Here is a 20,785-nt window from a genome sequence, read left to right as displayed (position 1 = left end):
CCCTCTGCCTTTTGAGCTACAAGAAAGAATACGCCGAAAAAGGTCTACAAAGAAAAATATGGACCAAGGTGAAAAGAACTATAGCAAGTGTGGTAAGCCTGGGGTGTGACATTCCAGGCCAGCTGATTTGGTGTAAACACGTGTGAGTGGCTCTATTATCGGCCTATATTCACAACTAGGGTCATGGAGGAGCACAATACGAGCTAGTGGCAACAGAGGACATGTTCTTCTGCTGGAGATGGAGGCAAGGATGACGGATGACACCCTCGAAAGCAATGATTTCTACAAGCACATTAAGGTGGGATTTCGTCACCTGGTTCCAAGTAACAGTTTATCGATTCAAGTTCATGGATGTATTTTTGAATTTGTATCGTTTAACTGTAATTTCTGTTCATGAGAATATTTTCGAATTTGGACAGTGTCAATGTAATTATTTCCTCAAGTACATTAAGGTGGAATTTCGTCACAAGAGGTGTCTGGTTCCACGTAAAAGTTTATTGATTTGGGTTAATGGATGTATTTTGTGAGACTGTACTTTGTAATATGAAAGTGTGATGCTGCTTGTAGTACTGTAATATTGTACACCAAATGCTCCACATGGTTCTTTCCTACATTTAATAAATAGCAAATTTTTTTTACAAAAAGTAAACAGTCTCTCCAGCTTATAGAGTTTTTATAAGTTCAAGTATTTGTTTTTCCTAAAATACAAAAGACATTATATAATAATTTGATTCACTATTAAGCATCATATGCAATCCATCTATCTATAGCCAGATGCCACAGACCCATGAGGGGTGGCCATTTGTCTCCGAGTTTGTTGTTCTACAGGGAGGGGCACTAACCCTCCACCAATCCACTTGCTGACATGTAGAGAACACATGTGGGTCGGTTATATGGTTGCCACCCAGCGTTGTAAATGGTTTCCTGCAATCTACCTGGTTTAATGCAGATGACCTGGGTTTAGTTAATTAGGCTATGATGCATTGAAGAAGCAGATTGCCCTTATCAAGAGACATTAAGCCATAGTGCACCATATCACAGTTCTAAGGCTGATTTCTTCCCCCTTTTCAGCCACAATCATTCTTACTATTAATCCAAATTTTAGGGATATTAACCAGCTGAATCAACAAATTAACCAGCTGAATCCAAAATAAAGGAGAGGAGGCACCTTTCAGCACAGACACTGCCTGGATTATGCAAGGGTTTCTCTACAGAACACTTTGAATGTCAGTATTTGTTTTAAGTCAGCCTGAATCCTGTCATATGTAGGCTGCTGTACACACATGCTGCATTTTCCTAAGCAAGGGGCACTAGAACAGACGTGAAAAAAACAAGTGTCCTTAAAAAACACAAAAAGCCTACGTACAGAACCTGCAGGCGTCATCCGTCAGGGATAATTTTGTTTAATATTATCCGTGGACTCCTATGAAACATTAAATAAAAGATTTGCACTCCTATGAAACATTAAATAAAAGATCTGCACTCCTATGAAACATTAAATAAAAGATCTGCACTCCTATGAAATATTAAATAAAAGATACCATATATAAGGCACTAAACAGGAAGGCTGCCAGAGATCAAGTGACATGGACAGCCACCATTAGGTTACCAGGGCCAACACATGGAAGCATGTTGGAGTCTTTATAAACAATATGATAATTGTATCATTAGTATTACAAAAATTGAGCAAATCTTCATTTATTTAACTCTGAAAGCCATACATGCTTTCTTCCAATATGCAGAGCAAAGTTTCTATCTATCTATTGCCAGACGCCACAATCCCGTACGGGGTGGCCATTTGACTCTGAGTTATTTGTTTTACAGGGAGGGGCACTAACCCTCCACCAACCCACTTGACACATAGGGAGCACGTATGGTTTGGTTATATGGTTACCACCCAGCGTTGTAAATGGTTTCTTGGCTTACAGGAAACCATTTGGCTTGTCACTCAATGTAAACCCACCTGTAAAGGAAAGGAAAGCAATAAGTAGTGACAGGAAAGATGGGAGAAATAGGAAGAGAGGAGGGCAGGCACAGAAAAAGAATGATAAAGGCTAAGGAAGGAGTAGGCAGCACTACATCAAGTGAGTGGATGATGGTTGCCACCACCTACCACTAAGCAAAGTTTCACTGGGGAAAAAAGGGGGGGAGGGAGTTTTACTGTTAGTCTCAGCAGTGGTTAGTTTTTTTTTTTTTTTTTTTAAATGCCAGGGGAGTTTACTACCCAGTGTGAATTTAAAGTATTAACCTATTTCTCCCATCTTTCCTGTCACTACTTATTGTTTTTCTTTCCTTTACAGGTGGCTTTACATTGACTGACAAGCCAAATGGTTTCCTGTAAGCCAAGAAACCATTTACAACGCTGGGTGGTAACCATATAACCAAACCATACGTGCTCCCTACATGTCAAGTGGGTTGGTGGAGGGTTAGTGTCCCTCCCTGTAAAACAAATAACTCAGAGTCAAATGGCCACCCTGTATGGGATTATGGCGTCTGGCAATAGATAGATAGACAGATAGATAGAAGCTGATCCCATTTGAAAAACTCACCTACCACTGTACAGTACAGTATTCAGAAAAATATAAAGAATACATTTTATAACCTAATATTGCTGTATGATAGTAATTTCAAATAAATAGTTACAAAAATATCTGTGGTGTACTGCACATACGGTTACTGAAAACTTGACGTGAATGTCTTTGGCAAGTGTGCATCCTTGGAGACGTATATGAGAGAGGGGGGTGTGAGTTGGGAGCAGGGCAGTGAAATGGCGGGGGACAGGGCGACTTGGAGGTGATTTGTTTGTGGCCACCCCAAACGGGATTGAGGCATCTGGCAATAAATAGATGGATAGATAGCATCCGCAGAAGGTACGCAATCACTTTTTCAAAAATTTGAATTAATTTGTATAATCACAAGGCTTCTTATAAAATACAGTACTGTACAGGTTTTTGTAACAATACAGTACGCTCTGGGTATTTATACTTTAAGCTGGTAGTACCAGGTTATTATATTGGTCTAGGTACACCAATTTGTTCTGTAGTGAATCAAGCATAGGTCTGTACTGCAAGTATGTGTGTCTTATGTCATGTTCGGTTATAACTATCCAATTACACTCAAACCTCAATTTACGGGACCTCCATTTAAGGGATTTCGGATTTAAGGGACTCCATATTCTACCTTACAAATGGACAGGACCATTCAAAAAGTCCGCTGCGTGAAACATTAACATGTTTCTTTATACAGTACAGTATCTGTAAAATAATATTAATATATAATCGTATAAATAAGAAAGATAAGTTAAACAGTCATTGCATTTTATAATAAGATTGCCTTTATATGTGGTAAAACAAGGGACATTTTAAAGTAAGGGACATTTTCAAGTATATAAGGGACATTTTCAAACAAGGGACATTTTCAAGTAAGGGACATTTTCAAGTAAGGGACATTTTCAAGTATATAAGGGACATTTTCAAGTAAGGGACATTTTCAAGTATATAAGGGACATTTTCAAGTAAGGGACATTTTCAAGTAAGGGACATTTTCAAGTAAGGGACATTTTCAATAAGGGACATTTTCAAGTAAGAGACATTTTCAAGTAAGGGACATTTTCAAGTAAGGGACATTTTCAAGTAAGGGACATTTTCAAGTAAGGGACAAGTTGATTCCCCATTTAGTCCCATAAATCGAGGTCTGAGTGTAATATGTATAAAAATGATGACCAACTAACAAGTGTGTGACCCCTGCAGGAGCACCATGGGGAGCAGCTGGTGGGGTGGTGTGAGCCCCACTGGGTGATCTGCGTGCCTCAACAGTCCTCACTCCAGGGGGTGGAACTCACACCACCACTTGTAGGTACGTGTACAGTCCTGGTAAGTAGGACAAGGCACCAGAAAAAGTACAGTACACTTGTAGGTATGTGTACAGTCTTGGTAAGTAGGACAAGGCACCAGAAAAAGTACAGTACACTTGTAGGTATGTGTACAGTCTTGGTAAGTAGGACAAGGTGCCAGAAAAAGTACAGTACAGGTCATTTTTCCTCAGGACCAAAATGACCTTGAAGAATTCCTAACACCTCTTCCTGACTAATTTATTCTGCACAGTACACTTTACACCTCTTCCTGACCAATTTATTCTGCACAGTACACTTTCCACCTCTTCCTGACCAATTTATTCTGCACAGTATACCTCACACCTCTTCCTGACCAATTTATTCTGCACAGTACACTTCACACCTCTTCCCGACCAATTTATTCTGCACAGTACACTTCACACCTCTTCCTGACCAATTTATTCTGCACAGTACACCTTATTATCCTCTTGTGTATTACTGATGGAGTGGAGAGGTATATGAGAGAGGGGGGTGTGAGCTGGGAGCAGGGCAATGAAATAGGGGGGGGGGACAGGGCAACATGGAGGCGATTTGTTTGTGGCCACCCCTTACGGGATTAAGGCATCTGGCAATAGATAGATAGTGTTACTGATGCAAATTATATAAGTGTTAAAACAATATAAATAACACAGCCAAGGAGACTCATTCTTAACACATAACTTTTAATATTTCAGTAGACAAGATGTAGATGAAAGCAGACAACAGTACCTTCTTATCTGACAAATCCATGCATCAGAACAATCATTACTCCAAGGGAATGAATTAACAACACCATTGGTATCTACATATACAGTGTGCATGTGTTAGGTGTGATGCTGTAGGGTAGTGAGACCTGGGCAGTAAAGGAAGAGGATATTCACAGGGTCAAATGTACAGAAATGACAGTGATTAGGTGGATGTGCAGTGCATCCTTGAATGTGAGGCCTGGGGGGGTTAGGTTTACAGTGAAAGAATTGAGAGGAAGGATGGGACTGGAGTGTATTGGTGTTGTGATGAGGAGGGGTAGACTGAGATGGTTTGGGCATGTGGAGAGGAAGGATGAGACTGGAGTGTATTAGTGTTGTGATGAGGAGGGATAGACTGAGATGGTTTGGGCATGTGGAGAGGAAGGATGGGACTGGAGTGTATTGGTGTTGTGATGAGGAGGGGTAGATTGAGATGGTTTGGGCATGTGGAGAGGAAGGATGGGACTGGAGTGTATTGGTGTTGTGATGAGGAGGGGTAGATTGAGATGGTTTGGGCATGTGGAGAGGAAGGATGGGACTGGAGTGTATTGGTGTTGTGATGAGGAGGGGTAGATTGAGATGGTTTGGGCATGTGGAGAGGAAGGATGGGACTGGAGTGTATTGGTGTTGTGATGTGGAGGGGTAGACTTGTACAAGAGTGGTGAAATTAACATGTAACTGCTAACCTTCCTTTGTACTACTAAACTTGTATACTAGATTTTGGAATTATTTGTACTTACCCTCAGTTGGACTATCACTGATACAACTCGTAATGGAAGTCACAGGTCCTCAGAGAGACCCCTCACCACCTCTGAAAAATACAAATGTTCATCTTCAGTGCATAATATGGTGTTTTGTACAAAATATAGATAGAGAACAGTGTTGTGATACCAACTCTAACGTACGGAAGTGAAGCTTGGATGTTGTTGGAGGGACACAAGTCAAGAGTGGGAGCGGTGGAAATGAGTTATTTGAGAGGAGCCTGTGGAGTCACATGGAGAGACAGACTGACAAGTGAGGATGTGAAGAAGCGTTGTGGTGTGGATGTGATAGGAAGTGTTAGGAAAAACACATTCAGGTGGTTTGGCCATGTGGAAAGGATGGAGAGTGAGAGACTGATGAGGAGAGTGTATGTGAGTGAGGTGGAAGGGGAGAGAGGGAGGGGAAGGCCAAGGATGAGATGGAGGGCTGGAGTGGAGAGGTATATGAGAGAAGGGGGTGTGAACTGGGAGCAGGGCAGTGAAATGGCGAGGGACAGGGTGATGTGGAGGCGATTTGTTTGTGGCCACCCCATATGGGATTAAGGCATCTGGCAGTAGATAGATAGTACAAAATATAGATAGAGTACAGTACAGTTCAAAATACAGGTAGAGTACACTACAAAATTAGAGTACAGTACAAAATTATACACAAATAGTTTCTTGGCCATTTGTATCCCTTCTGATTACCTTACCCTGTTAGCCAGAGGACATTTTTTCATATCTGATTTTTGCTGTCTCAAAATTCAAAATACCACCAAGTTTTCAAATGGGGGGGGGGGTTGATAGCCATTTTTAAACCCCCTGAATATGAGGTCTCCTTCCCAAGCTGTACATAATCATTTCACCGCAGCAAGAGTAAAATATAAGTAGATTCTTAAACTGCAGGGGTGAGGAACAGTATGCAACATTACTACCGCTGTTTCTGTATAGCCTGATGCATTAACCTATTACAGTAGAAGTCCGATTTTTCGGCATCTATGGGACCAGACAAGTGCCGAAATATCAAAATTGCCGAATTATCGAAAACCCTACCCACTCAGTACCTTATATGTTTCGGTGAACACTATCATCATTACTCATATCATTACAAATGTGTTTGGAGAGAGTACTGTATACTGTTTGATACTGTACAATACTGTAATGAATACAGTACTATACTGTACATGAATATGAAAAATAAAGAAATTAGTGAACATACTGTATATAAATGTAATGGTACAGTAAGCCTACAAGTTCACATGCACTTACCTAAACTTATAGTAGGTTCCTTATTTACATATGTACAATAGAAGGGGTTGATTGGAGTCTGCTACTGCTGGAAGAAGTCCCCAGCACACTCGAATAGTAATTTCAGAGGTATTTTGGTACGAAGTTCACAAAGCACACAGAAGAATCAAGAGAAGTCGGCAGCAGCACGGCAACAACTCAGAAGAATGGCGAAACAGATTCTCTTTCCCATGCTAGACTCACTACATGTTTGTCCTCTCTTTATGCTATAGGAGAAAGAGCTAGCCTCTGAGCTTCATGGCAGTAGTAGACTCGTTCCATCACTTTCACTATCTCACTCACTAAGGCGGGTAAAGGCGGGTAGCTAGCTGGCGAGCCTCATGGAGAATTTCAAGACTGACGAAAAAAATCGGAGAATCTGCCGAACGATCGGAGATTTTCGTAAATGGGATTATTTCTCAAAACTGCCGAAATGTCAGATTTGCCGGGGAATTGGATGCCGAAATATTGGACTTTTACTGTATTATTATCATTATTACACTGTTTTATGGATATGACCCCTGAATTTTATTAATATTTTTTTATATATATATTTCAGAGGCACATGCACTTAAGCAGTATGGATCATCAGGGTGAGTGTAGCATTCTTAAATTTGTACATATTATTCTTTCTTTCCTTCTTCATCTGTCTTTCTTTCCTTCATTCTTTCCTCTTTCTTCTGCCTCCGGGTGACTACACTGAGTGACAAGTCAAATGGTTTCCTGTACACCGGGAAACCATTGCTATACTGGGTGGTAACCATATAACCAAATAGTGGTGCCAAGGTGCCCCAGTCAGATTGAGCCGGTGAAGGTTTATATCCAAGGGGTGGTTGGGGTTTACTGCTTATGTAAAGCCACTCAGGGATGAGTGAGGCTGGTCACTCTCATCTTAAATGTCAGGACCAGCTTGCCTAGCCCCGGACTCCTACACTCCTCATGGGGCAACATTAAAGTGATCCAATATACACTGTACTGTAATTTTAATACCTGTGAACTCATGGCACATCAAGTATAATAATATTGTCTCTTTTATGCTGTATTATGTGGTGATTTTGTTGTATCATCAGGACATTGTAGTACAGTATATTACACCACCATCACCACCACCACCAATGACTAAAAATACATCACCACTCTAATACTGTAGTTACTTTTACTTGTGGACACCATATTACGTATATTACACTGAATAACCCTCCCTCTGTATTCTGTATGTATTTCAGGAGCCAGTATATCAGTGCGCTGTGTGGGGAGAGCCTGTTGTACGAGGTTGGGGGTGAGGAGCCACGGGTGGTTATGTCCTACCTCGAGGATGGGCCACAAGTCCTCATCTCCAAGGCTACTGTCCTCAACGAATACCTCATTACAGTCAAGGTAACGTTACAAAAGATACAGAGGAAAGTAATGAAAATATAGCCCATTACATAAGATATAGTAATACCCCGGTTTAATGATGTAATTGGTTGGGCAAAACTACAATGTAAGGCGGGGTATTTATATCGGGGTACTTTTAAAATGGAAAGCAATGTGGAGAGTTTACCAGCCTTGGGTTTCCCCCCCCACCCAAGTCCTAAACCCACCCAAATGAGCCCAAAACAAGTGTAAAGCCAATCTAAATGGCCTAACAGTTGTCAAGGAAGCTAACCTAAACACAGTTTTAGTCTAAAACATCATCAAAATCAGTAAAAAAAATAAAAACCCATCGTTTAACCAGGGTTTGGCCATTGTTAGGTGGGGTATGGTGCTATTTCTACCCCCATCAAGCTGGGGCATCACATCTACAGGTATCGTATGTTGGGGCATTACTGTACAGAGAAGAGTAATGAAAATATAGCCCATTACAAAAAATACAGAAAAGAGTAATAAAAACATAGCCATATTATTAAGTGATTTTTGAACCTTTGTGGATGGTTGTATGTTAGAGTTGGGCCTTCTGCAATTTATTCCCACCCAAAATACATCTGCATCATGGTGTCTCGGTATCTTACTAGAGACGGCACATCAAGCCTAATGCTCCCATCATCCACTCACTTGATGTAGTGCTGCCTACTTCTTCCTTCACCTTAATTATTCTTTTCTGTGTCTGCCCTCCTTTCTTCCTATTTCTCCCATGTTTCCTGTCACCTTTTATTACACTTCTTTCCTTTTCAGGTGGCTTTACATTTGAGTGACAAGCTTAAATAGTTTCCTGTAAGCCAGGAATCCATTTACAGAGCTGGGTGGTAACCGTATAACCAACCCTCTGCCAACCCTCCCCCTGTCAGGGTTGCCATTTGGTATTTTTCATTACCAAGTGTGGGTAATGAAAAATTCAATGGTAATGAATCAGAATAATGCATTACCAAATGGATTTTTCACGTGTATGAGGATACACAGGATGGAGATGGTGGATTGTTTGCTCTCTCTGATTAATCTGCTACCCTACATAGCGTGAAAATAATCAACATGCTGTTAATTATAAGGAGAGTGATTACATGTATTTCCACTTGTATATATAATTAGTGAAGAATAAATGCTAGCTTTATGAATTTGGTAATGAAAAGTTAAATTTGTTAATGAAAGTTGAGGAGATTGGTAATGTGGCCATTGCGATCTGGCAACTCTGTTACCCCGCCATCATCAACAGTCACAGTCTAACTCCGATCGAGAGCAGATGCTCATAGCAGTCCAAGCCACAGGTACTTGTTTTTTGTGAATAAACAGTGAATAAACTGCAATACCTCACCACTAGAACACACGGGAACTTACAGTGTTGTGCAGTGTTAAGAAATTAGAATTTAGAGTACAGAGGATTAACTGTGTACTGCAAACTGGCGGTTCAAACCAGTCCAGGAGCCAGGGACTTGTTGTAAGTACCCAGAATGTTTAATATTGTATAAACTAACCTATAAAATGTCATTTTATGGTTCTTTTGGATTTATTTCAGTCTTTTATGTCCCTTATTGGTGTGATTTGGGACTTCAATAGGTGCAATGCATGTCCAGAGGGAGTTGTATAGATGTTTCTCTGAGTTAGGGTCCATAAGTACAAGTCCAGGAGGCTGGGGCCCAATATCCGGACAGGATCACTATCCGGACATGCCTTTGGCTCTGTTACATCGGATATTGGAGGGATTACTGTATTTATTTTTTTAATGTGATTACGGCATATAGTTATAGACAGACAGATAGATGTTGTGGTGTTTACTGCAGTGTTATTATAATTCCACCTTTTCTGTGGCAGGACAAGGTGATCCACTTGCTGTTGGTGGATGCTGTGCTGCAGACGCCCCAGGACCAGGACCGAGAGGCAGCACAGCAGCTCCTGGCCACACCCATCACATCATTTGCTCAGTACGTTCACCACACAGGCAGATGAATGACTGAATGATTAAATGTAAAGTAAATGGCAGTGCAACCAAGTGAGTGAGAGACTGATGAGGAGAGTGTATGTGAGTGAGCTGGAGGGGGGGGGGTAGAGGGAGGGAGAGGCCAAGGATGAAATGGAGGGATGGAGTGGAGAGGTATATGAGAGAGGGGTGTGTGAGCTGCGAGCAGGGCAGTGAAATGGCGGGGGACAGGGTGACATGGAGGCAATTTGTTTGTGGCCACCCCTTACAGGATTAAGGCATCTGGCAATAGATAGATAGATAGAAAAGGGGTAACAATCGTAAAGAGTTGACTCATATTTGCCAGGCCATGACTCTGGTTGTTTCGTACTGTGAACCACGTGTTGGAGGACAGTACAGTACAGGGCATTGCCTCTCGTATAGGTGGACACGTACCCCTGGGCCTCTAGTCTTGTTGGTTAAAAAGCTCCCTAGCACATCTCCACAATTTATTTTTGGTTATGGCTGGTTAATATTCTTTTGTATGTTATTTATGCAGAGTCTGGTGATACTGGAAGGATTTACACAGCACAGAATAGGACAGTATGGTGTAATAAGCAAAAGAAATCACTTAGGAAAAGGTGTTTGAGAGCTTCCTAAACCGACAGGAATACAGGTCTTGGACAGTGATATGGGCTTCCCGCATCGTACTGTGACAGCCCCTGATGAGTGCACATACTGAAACGGTAACCTCTAAATCTCCATTCCTCATTTACAACCTCCAATATCTTTGTTTCTTGTAGTAAATGTATCTTTAGCAGCTCATTTTCCTTGAGAGAGAGAGAGTTGTTGTAGGGAAGCGAGTATGAAATTGCTTGCTTGTTCATTTGTAAAGGCTCCAACTTGCATGCATCGGCCTTGGTCACTTAATGGCGTCTCTCCATGCTGGTGGGTCTCTGGCAGCCTCCCTATTCAGTTCCTTAACCTTGAGGTCACGCTCTATGACCTCATTCGGAGTTTTTCGGTTTGCCTCTCACAACCCAACCCCCAACATTCACACTTGTCACCTTCCACAGCCATCCTCTCCACATGCCCAAACCATCTCAATCTACCCCTCCTCATCACAACACCAATATATTCCAGTCCCATCCTTCCTCTCCACATGCCCAAACCATCTCAGTCTACCCCTCCTCATCACAACACCAATACACTCCAGTCCCATCCTTCCTCTCCACATGCCCAAACCATCTCAGTCTACCCCTCCTCATCACAACACCAATACACTCCAGTCCCATCCATCCTCTCCACATGCCCAAACCATCTCAGTCTACCCCTCCTCATCACAACACCAATACACTCCAGTCCCATCCATCCTCTAACCATCTTAGTGAGTTGTTACTGACTCATGCGGTAATTTCCTATGCTTATATTTCCAGGGCGGAGAAGTTTTTGCGTGGGTTCCACTGCCACCGTGTGTTGATGAATGAGGTGGAGAAAGCAATAAACGAGGCTGGGCAGCAGGTGCGTATTGTTGCAACATAAACAGACTCACAAACTTCGCCTAACCCTCCCTTTGCTACATAAACAAACTCACAGACTTGCCTAACCCTCCCTTTGCTACATAAACAGACTCACAGACTTTGCCTAACCCTCCCTTTGCTACATAAACAGACTCACAAATTTTGCTCCTCTCATAGCATGTTAGAAAGTTGCTAAGCTCACAAAATAGCTAAAATATAAGTTACAGCTTCCCTTAACCTGCTAAAGACTTGTAAAAAACTGTTGCCATATGGGAAAAAATTAGCTCTAGATCTGTCCTTTATTCACTTTAACTTGGCCTACATTTGCCACCTCTCCCTACTGAATGCTGGACTAAACAACAGATTAACACTAGAATAATGTAGTAAATAAATAAATCAAAACTGCTGTGTAAAGATATACAGCCATAGTACCGTCTTTATCTGCCAGGGAGATACTGCAAATAATTTTTGAAGACCGAAATCTTTGCCAAGTTAGGATGAACAAACAGCACTAATAAAACCACAAAAACAACAGTAATAAAACCACAAAAACAACAGTAATAAAACCACAAAAACAACAGTAATAAAGCCACAAAAACAATAATAAAGCCACTACATAGTCCACTATACAGGTGCGACCCTCGGTGGCAGTAGACCAGCTGCAGAACCTCCTCCAGGACCTGCTGCTGAGGTGCTGGGAAACATTTCTGAGGCGGCACCACCCGGACCTTCAGAGACAGCCTGCCTTCCAAGACCACCTATTCAGGGCTTTTGATTAGTGAGTGTACATCCCTGTTGGTGGTAGGAGATAGTAACCATCATCCACTCAGTTGATGTAGTGCTGCCTACTTCTTCCTTCACCTTTATCATTCTTTTTCCATGTCTGTCCTCCTCTCTTCCTGTTTCTCACCATCATCCACTCACTTGATGTAGTGCTGCCTACTTCTTTCTTCACCTTTATCATTCTTTTTCCATGTCTGTCTACCTCTCTTCCTATTTCTCCCATCCTTCCTGTCACTTTTTATTACTTTTCTTTCCCTTTCAGGTGGCTTTACGTTGAGTGACAAGCCTAATGGTTTCCTCTAAGCCAAGATACCGTTTACAGTGCTGGGTGGTAACCATATAACCAACCCATGAGTGTTCCCTACTTGTTAACAAGTGGATTGGTGAAGGGTTAGTGCCCCGTAAAACAGCTAACTCAAAGAAAAACAGCCACTCCTTACAGGATTATGGTGTCTGGCTATAGATAGACAGACAGATAGATAAACAAGCTGATAGATATAGTCAGAATTAATCCCTTCACCATCACTGAATAAAATCATCTCACGTCAACGTAATTAAAATGAGACCTGCATCATTTGAGTCAAGATGTTTGTGTCTCTGCCCCACAACTTGACATGCCAATCTTGTTGTGTTCAGCTATGTGTGTGGTCGGCTGCATGGTGTGCTGTGGTGGGTGGTGACGGAGCGGTGCCAGGTGGTGGACCAGCTGGTGCGGACACGCCTCTCACACCTACGCCATGCCAACCTCTCTGCCCTCCAGCTTGGGGTCCCCGCCAACTACTACACACCCCTGCCTGCTGCGGTATTTATATTTCTGTCGGACAGCCTTGTTGCGCTCTCTGTCTGTCTCTCTCTCTCTCTTTCCAGGTAACTACTGTTCTTGGAGGGAACAGTATTGCGGGCTCATTGCCTTTGGTTCCTCCTTCCTCACATAAAAAAAGAAAGAAAAAAAAAAAAAAGATGGAACTTGTCTCGGGTTGGTTGGAGTTTCTTGCTCATGTAACGCCACTCAGGCAAGTGAGACTGGTCACTGTTGCCATAAATGCAGGAACTGAGTAGCCTAACCCCAGGGTCCTACACTCCTGTTTGTATGGGCCGCAGTGGGATTGGATGATGATGATGAATGATTGACGACAGTGATGATGATGATTGATGATGACAATGATGATGAATGATTGACGACACTGATGATGATGATGACAATGATGATCAATGATTGACGACAGTGATGATGATGATGATGATGATGATGAATGATTGATGACAGTGATGACGATGATGACGATGAATGATTGATGACAGTGATGATGATGAATGATGATGATGATCACGATGAGTGACTTACGACACTGATGATGATGATGATGATGATGCTGATGATTACCCAACACCATGTGGGCGGTTCAGTGATACTTTACCCTACAGGTGGTGGAGTTAGCAGCACTGGCGGGGCTGGAGGGGGCGGTGGGGCGGCTGCAGTGTGTTAATTCCACCATTGACCTCATCCAGGCACAGGCCAAGGCAGCACGAGTCATACTACACCAGTACAAGGACCAGGGTAGGTGTGGAGGCAGCTTTAATCATTCTTCTCAGTATCACTCTCATCTTAAATGCCAGGACCAACTTTCCTAGCCCCGGGCTCCTACGCTTCTCATGGGGCAATGTAGGAGTAGATGATGGATGGATGTGTAATACATCCTTGAAGGAGAGGCAGGGAGAGGCTAGGAATGTGACTGAAGAGCTCAAAAGGATTGGACCTGAATGTATTGGTACTATGATGAGGAGAGGTAGACTGAGATGGTTTGGGCATGTTGAGAAGATGGAGGATGACAACTGGCTGCAGAAGGTGAGAAGTGTGAACATCAAGGGTAGGGTTGCAAGACTGAAAAGACCTGGGATGAGGTCATAGTGTGTGACCTAAGAGATAACAGGTTGAGTAGGGAGGCTGCCAGAGATTGAGCAGCATTGAGAGCTGCCACTGGGTGGCCAGGGCTGACACATGCAACCATGCTGGAGCCTTTGTGAACAGACAAAAGGACACATAACAGTATACATCACCTCAGTACTGCAGTGCTTAGAAATGCATGGAAATGAGCAAAAATACAAGTTAGTCTTGTCACATATAAGTCCTGTGAATAGTACAGCATCATCATCATCATCCCCACCTCCCACATTCTGGGGTGAAGGCCAGAGAGCATGGAAAGAGTGACAGGAAGCACATCAACAGCATGGCTAGTGAAATGGGCAGTACATTCATTCACTCACCATTTAAGTTACCAGAATCCTAACTTCACAAGACCCACACAGCATATGCCACACTGAGACACAGGTGCAAACAACCCCCTGGGGCAGTTACTTACCTGTGGTTGATAGGTGTGCTCAATCAGGCAGACTGGGGCTAAGTGACAACAACTTTACAGATCACACAGGTTTGATTTCAGGCATACTTTGCATTACCTGTCTATCTATCTATTGCCAGACGCCTTCATCCCGTAAGGAGTGGCCACAAACAAATCGCCTCCATGTCACCCTGTTCCCCGCCATTTCATTGCCCTGCTCCCAGCTCACACACACCCTCTCTCATATACCTCTCCACTCCATCCCTCCATCTCATCCTTGGCCTCCCCCCCTCTCTCCCTGCCACCACCTCACTCACATACACTCTCCTCGTCAGTCTCTCACTCTCCATCCTCTCCACGTGGCCAAACCACCTCAGTGTGTTTCTCCTAACGCTACATATGACAAAGACACTAATAAACCCCTCACCTCTCCTCTCCACATTGAGCAGAGGGAGAGCCGGAGCTGGAGCTGGGGCGGGAAGAGCTGGTGGCGCTGCTGACGACGGTGGTGGTGCAGGCGCAGTGCTCCCATCTGGTGGCCAACATTTACTACATGACACACTTCGTCTTCTCCGTTACTGAGGATGACCCACTTTGGTGAGATACTGAGGGAGGATGCTGTAGAGAGAGAAGTGGAGATTGTGTTAATATTACTGAGCATGCTGTAGAGAGAGGTGAAGGTTGTGTTAATATTACTGAGGATGGATGCTGTAGAGAGAGATGAAGGTTGTGTTAATATTACTGCCTGTAGAGAGAGGTGAAGGTTGTGTTAATATTACTGAGGATGTTGTAGAGGTGAAGGTTGTGTTAATATTACTGAGGATGCTGTAGAGAGAGGTGAAGGTTGTGTTAATATTACTGAGGATGCTGCAGAGAGAGGTGAAGGCTGTGTTAATATTACTGAGGATGCTGTAGAGGTGAAGGTTGTGTTAATATTACTGAGGATGCTGTAGAGAGAGGTGAAGGTTGTGTTAATATTACTGAGGATGCTGTAGAGGTGAAGGTTGTGTTAATATTACTGAGGATGCTGTAGAGAGAGGTGAAGGTTGTGTTAATATTACTGAGGATGCTGTAGAGAGAGGTGAAGGCTGTGTTAATATTACTGAGGATGCTGTAGAGAGAGGTGAAGGTTGTGTTAATATTACTAAGGATGCTGTAGAGAGAGGTGAAGGTCAATTGTAGCTTCTCTTCTCTGGTGCAATATTGAGGATGTCTGGTAGCTGTATGTATGAAAGAAAGGGATGTATAGCTGTATGTATGAAAGGGATGTATAGCTGTATGCATGAGAGAAAGAGATGTATAACTGTATGTAAGTAAAACCATCTGACCGCTGGAATACAGTACTAGAGTTGCCCTGATCATGAGAGGGGTCACTGGTGCATTGTCAGTCTCCTACGACTCACTCTTGGCTGTATAAAATCATCCTGTATAACTAAGAGCCACTTTACTAGAGTTGTTCCAGTCATGAGAGGTGCAATATGATGTGAAATATAATCCTATGCTCTTAGTTGTCTGCCTATACATCCATTCATCCTTCTATCTGTCTGTCTGTCCATCCATCCTTCTATCTATCTATCCATCCATCCTTCTGTCTGCCCGTCTGTGTCCATCCTTCTATCTATCTATCTGTCCATCCTTCTGTCTGTCTATCCTTCCATCCTTCTATATGTGTATCTGTCTATCCAGCTATCCTTCTATCTGTCCATCCATCCTTCTGCAGTACCAGTCTATCTATCCATCCTTCTATCTATCCATCCATCTATCTATCTATCGAAACAGGAGGAGCCTGGGTCTGCTCCGCCTCACTCTGGAGAAAATAATGAAGCTGGATGTAGCCCGTCTTCCCACTCCCACCCGAACCCTGCGCAAGGAGCTTTCTCTCCAGGACCTCATCCAGGCAAGTGTGATGCTGTTACTGCCTTCACTTACAGACAGGGGCTGGGACACAAGACATCATTTCCCATCTATCTATCTATCTACACTCAAACTTCAATTTAAGGGATCTCCATTTAAGGGATTTAGGATTTAAGGGAGTCCATATTCTACCTGACAAACGGACAAGACCATTCAAAAATGATAGGTAATGTCTAGGTTATACACATTAATATGTTTCTTTATACAGTACCCGTAAAATAATATTCATAATCATATAAATAAATAAGTGAAACAATCATTGCATTTCATAATAAGATTGTCTTTATATGTGGTAAAACAAGGGACATTTTCAAGTAAGGGACATTTTCAAGTAAGAGACATTTTCAAGTAAGGGACATTTTCAAGTAAGGGACATTTTCAAGTAAGGGACATTTTCAATAAGGGACATTTTCAAGTAAGGAACATTTTCAAGTAAGGAACATTTTCAAGTAAGGAACATTTTCAAGTAAGGGACAAGTTGATTCCCCATTTAGTCCCTTAAATCGAGGTTTGAGTGTGTTTATCTATAGCCAGACGCCATAATCCCATAAAGGGTGGTCGTTTGTCATTATTCAGTCTACTTTGTCTTTACCATCCCTGCTCATCATCATCTCTGGCTTACTTTATCATTCATTGCATTATTTATAAAGGCTCCAACATCCTTGCATGACAGCCTTCGACACCTAAGGGCAGCTTCCACACTGCTCGATCTCTGGCAGCCTCCCTGTTCAGTCTCCTATCCCTGAGGTCACACGCTTATGACCTCACTCCAGGTCTTCTGTGGTCTGCCTCTCACAACCCTACCCTCGATGTCCACACCTCTCATCTTCTGTACCCAGTTGTAGTTTTTCATCCTCTCAACATGCCCAAACCAACTCAGTCTACCCCTCATCATTATTATCCTGATCCATTCTTACCCACATAAGAACAGGGTGAGGTATGAGCCATCAGCAAGGAAAGAGAGAGTACACAGGTGAGGGGAGTATAGTCGTGATGCACAAGTCTGAGGTTGTCATTATCGTACCCTGGCAACCTACTAGTCAACAGTGCATCTGATTTCATATCGTATTATACACCAATATTATTATACACGAACATATTAAACACGAATCACACGCTTCCATATTATACACAAAATTGGATGCACTGTTGATGGGTAAGTTGCCAGAGTACGATAATGACAACCTCAGAGTCGTGCGCCGGGACCATAGCAACAGTATACTCAGTGGAATGCACAAGACAGTCATATATCAATTAGGTCCCTACAGTACTGGCTACACTTCATATTCTCCTCTGTAACGTGTGTGGCAGGAAAGACTAACATCCCAACTGCAGTGAGTCATTAACTACCAACTGCTGTATCTAATGAAGTTCTTGCGTCAGCGGTATTTCTGCAGTTGTTTTACATCACAAACACACACACACAATAATAATAATCATCATCATCCAGACCTCCTTTCCCACCCTGGGGCAGAGTGAGGAGTAGCAACGTCAAACAGCCCATGTTTGCCCAGTCCAATGGGCCACGCTTCCATTCGCTCATCATTCAAGCCCCTGGAATCCTGGCTATATCTGATACACCAAACACCATAAACTTTCATCAAGCTTTGTAGCTTCACATAAACGTATCCCACAAAGTCAATCTGGACGTTGCCACGTTAAAAAGGGTGCCAAATCCCTGATCATGCATTTCTTCTCACAACATTCATCCAGCCGGCTCGATCTCTTGTCAGTCCCCTAGCCTCACCGACTTGCAAACCTCTCTTCCTCGCACGCTCATCCACCATATCCCTCCAACTTCTCCTTGGCTTACCTCGCCTCCTCCCTCCTTCATATTTGCTTGGATATAAAACCTCTTATGTCAGATAGAAAATAATTGAGCTGAGTAATGGGCATCATGCATCAAGGAGCATATTAACTCAAAAGGGTACATTAGTATAGAAATGACAAAAGAGGATGAGACAAAATAATAATAATAATAATAATAAGTAATAAGTGATCCAAAGTAAGATAAGAAAATAAAGAAGAGGTAGAGAATTATAAGACTAAACGTGACCACGACAGGCTAAGAACGTCAAGAAAACAAAGTGTAGGAAATAATCTTAGATGCAATCAGAAGCTGTATAGTCAAGAAAGTAAATAAAAGATAAGGAACTGATACTGAGAGAGAGAGAGAGAGAGAGAGAGAGAGAGAGAGAGAGACCCTGACCTGTGTTTTGTGTGTACAGGTGAGTGCTGAGGTGGAGTCCAGGTTTGAGACTAAGGGTGCCAGCCGGAGCATTGGTGACATCACAGCGCTGGACCTACAACTGCACCAGCTGACACAGCAAATCCAGCTGTCCACAGAGGCACATTCCCAATCTCATTTCACCCCAAGGAATTCCTCTGGCCGCAGATCTGACCGTGCCGCTGCCTCCCCCACACAGGACAGCGGCAAGGCTCAGACGTTCAGGTGGGTGCATCAGGATTGGACTGTATTCTCACAGACATGGCAGGCTACATACCACCCTTCTTTGTAGTTCTTATCACTGTATGACTCATTGTTCATTTGTTGTTTTGGTCTGCCCCCATCTGTCTTGCTGAGCCAACTCATCAGCCACAGACAAGCAGCTACTTTCCTGTGGCACAGAGCCTTGACAGTGTTGGAAACAGGGTTCTTCCACATGGTGTGGTGTAGGGGAAATGGGGGAAGCACAGCCCCCAAGAGGATGAGCCGCATATATTGTAGGTGATATAAATACTGTTGTAGTTTCAGCCTGGGCTCTGACTACATGGTAAATGTGGTGGAGTTCCCCACCTGAGTGTTGTTCAAGTTCAGCTACTGGGCCTTGACCCCACATCTCTGCCATGGTAGTTCTGCCCAGAATCCACTACCTTCTGGCAGACTAACTGGTACTCCACCCTGTCTGAGGGTGACCCGGGACTATGCAGGGCAGGGGCGTCCATCATCCCTGAGCCGGACACTATTCCAGCCGCATACCCCAGTTATTCATTTGTTTGGTATATGTACAACCTGTTACGATCATAATAAATTCTTGCAAACATTTCTTAGTAAACATTCCATCATTCCTGTGTGAGTCTAGGATAATAATAATGATCAAGATGGTGTGTCTCATTCAGTTATTATTTGAAACAAAGTCCCAAGCAAGCACGTCACTATCCCTGCATGAAACTCTTTAAGATGCTGATGATGGCAGTTTGTCTCATGCAGTACTTGTTTGTGACAGAGAGTTCCTGGCAAGCATTCCATCATCCCTGAGAGAGAGTCTGCGACGCCGCCAGTCCCAGCAGCGTAGTGCCATCCAGTCCTCACTCCATGAATAACACACACACACACACACACACACACACACATGCACGCACACATATATATCACCACCAATATTCTTACACTTTCACTCCCTGTTCTGCTCATATACTCAACATTCTTTCACTCTCATTCTGCAGTTGGCCCTTACATTCACAGCCTTACATTCTCACTCACCATTATACACCTAACCCACACATCTATTTATCTATCTATTGCCAGACGCCTTAATCCTGTAAGGGGTGGCCACAAACAAATCACCTCCATGTCGGTCTTTCCCCCGCCATTTCACTGCCCTGCTCCCAGCTCACACACCCCTCTTTCATATACCTCTCCACTCCATCTCATCCTTGGCCTCCCTCTCCCTCACCCCCCCTTGACCTCACTCACACTCTTCTTGTCAGTTTCTCACTCTTCATCCTCTCCACATGGCCAAACCACCTCAACATGTTTCTCCTAACGCTTCCTATCACATCCCCATCCACACCCACTAAAAAAAAAAACATTCCTACACATGCATACATCATCATGACAGTTCTTCCTTGGTGGGATTTATTCATGTATACCACTCATGCATACCTCCACCTTTAGTATACATTATCCCCACACATCTTCACAAGTATACATATTTGATCTGACAAGCATGGGTGAGCAATATTTGTGTATTTGTCTTTACTGATCCTTGAATTAATAAACAAATCAATTAATCAAACAAGGGACTTTTTCTATCGTTCAGAGACATTTATTTTCACCATAAAAAGTAGTTTGTTAATTCAAGGATCTGATAAACAGTAATTTTGTGATGGCAGGTAAAAAAGAAAAAAAAAAAAAAAAATGGAGTCTTGTGCTCCTTCCACATTCCATAACTTTGTACAGTAGCAAAGACCTTAACCCCTTATATTCAGTGATTTATTTATTTATTTTTTTTTTTCTAATTTTGCAACCTCAGATTATATGTTTAACTTGGA

The 20,785-nt window shown here is 42.8% G+C and overlaps 1 protein-coding gene across 1 annotated transcript; it reads left to right on the top strand.

The window, feature by feature from the left end:
* Nucleotides 1–233: 233 nt before the first annotated feature.
* On the top strand, nucleotides 234–19,834 carry LOC145396212 (uncharacterized). Its single transcript, XM_080269647.1, has 13 exons — nucleotides 234–298; nucleotides 3,750–3,855; nucleotides 7,204–7,237; nucleotides 7,874–8,021; nucleotides 9,870–9,979; nucleotides 11,391–11,475; nucleotides 12,107–12,252; nucleotides 12,894–13,059; nucleotides 13,683–13,815; nucleotides 15,046–15,193; nucleotides 16,376–16,493; nucleotides 18,739–18,962; nucleotides 19,738–19,834. The coding sequence occupies exons 1-13, from the start codon at nucleotides 239–241 to the stop codon at nucleotides 19,832–19,834; spliced, it is 1,575 nt and encodes a 524-aa protein (XP_080125773.1). The 5' UTR covers nucleotides 234–238.
* The last annotated feature ends 951 nt before the right edge of the window (nucleotides 19,835–20,785 follow it).

This window comes from Coenobita brevimanus, chromosome 35, assembly GCF_032717465.1.
Source record: "Coenobita brevimanus isolate Jiangsu-jjx chromosome 35, ASM3271746v2, whole genome shotgun sequence".
Taxonomy (NCBI): domain Eukaryota; kingdom Metazoa; phylum Arthropoda; class Malacostraca; order Decapoda; family Coenobitidae; genus Coenobita; species Coenobita brevimanus.
Note: the sequence above shows the minus strand (reverse complement) of the source record. Positions and strands in the feature narration are given on the sequence as shown.

Excerpts from the sequence above, each read along its gene's own strand:
- LOC145396212 (XM_080269647.1), top strand. The coding sequence starts at position 239 with ATGGAGGCAAGGATGACGGATGACACCCTCGAAAGCAATGATTTCTAC. Across the intron at positions 8,022-9,869 it reads AATACCTCATTACAGTCAAG|GACAAGGTGATCCACTTGCT; the intron begins GTAACGTTACAA and ends TTTCTGTGGCAG. Across the intron at positions 15,194-16,375 it reads ACTGAGGATGACCCACTTTG|GAGGAGCCTGGGTCTGCTCC; the intron begins GTGAGATACTGA and ends CTATCGAAACAG.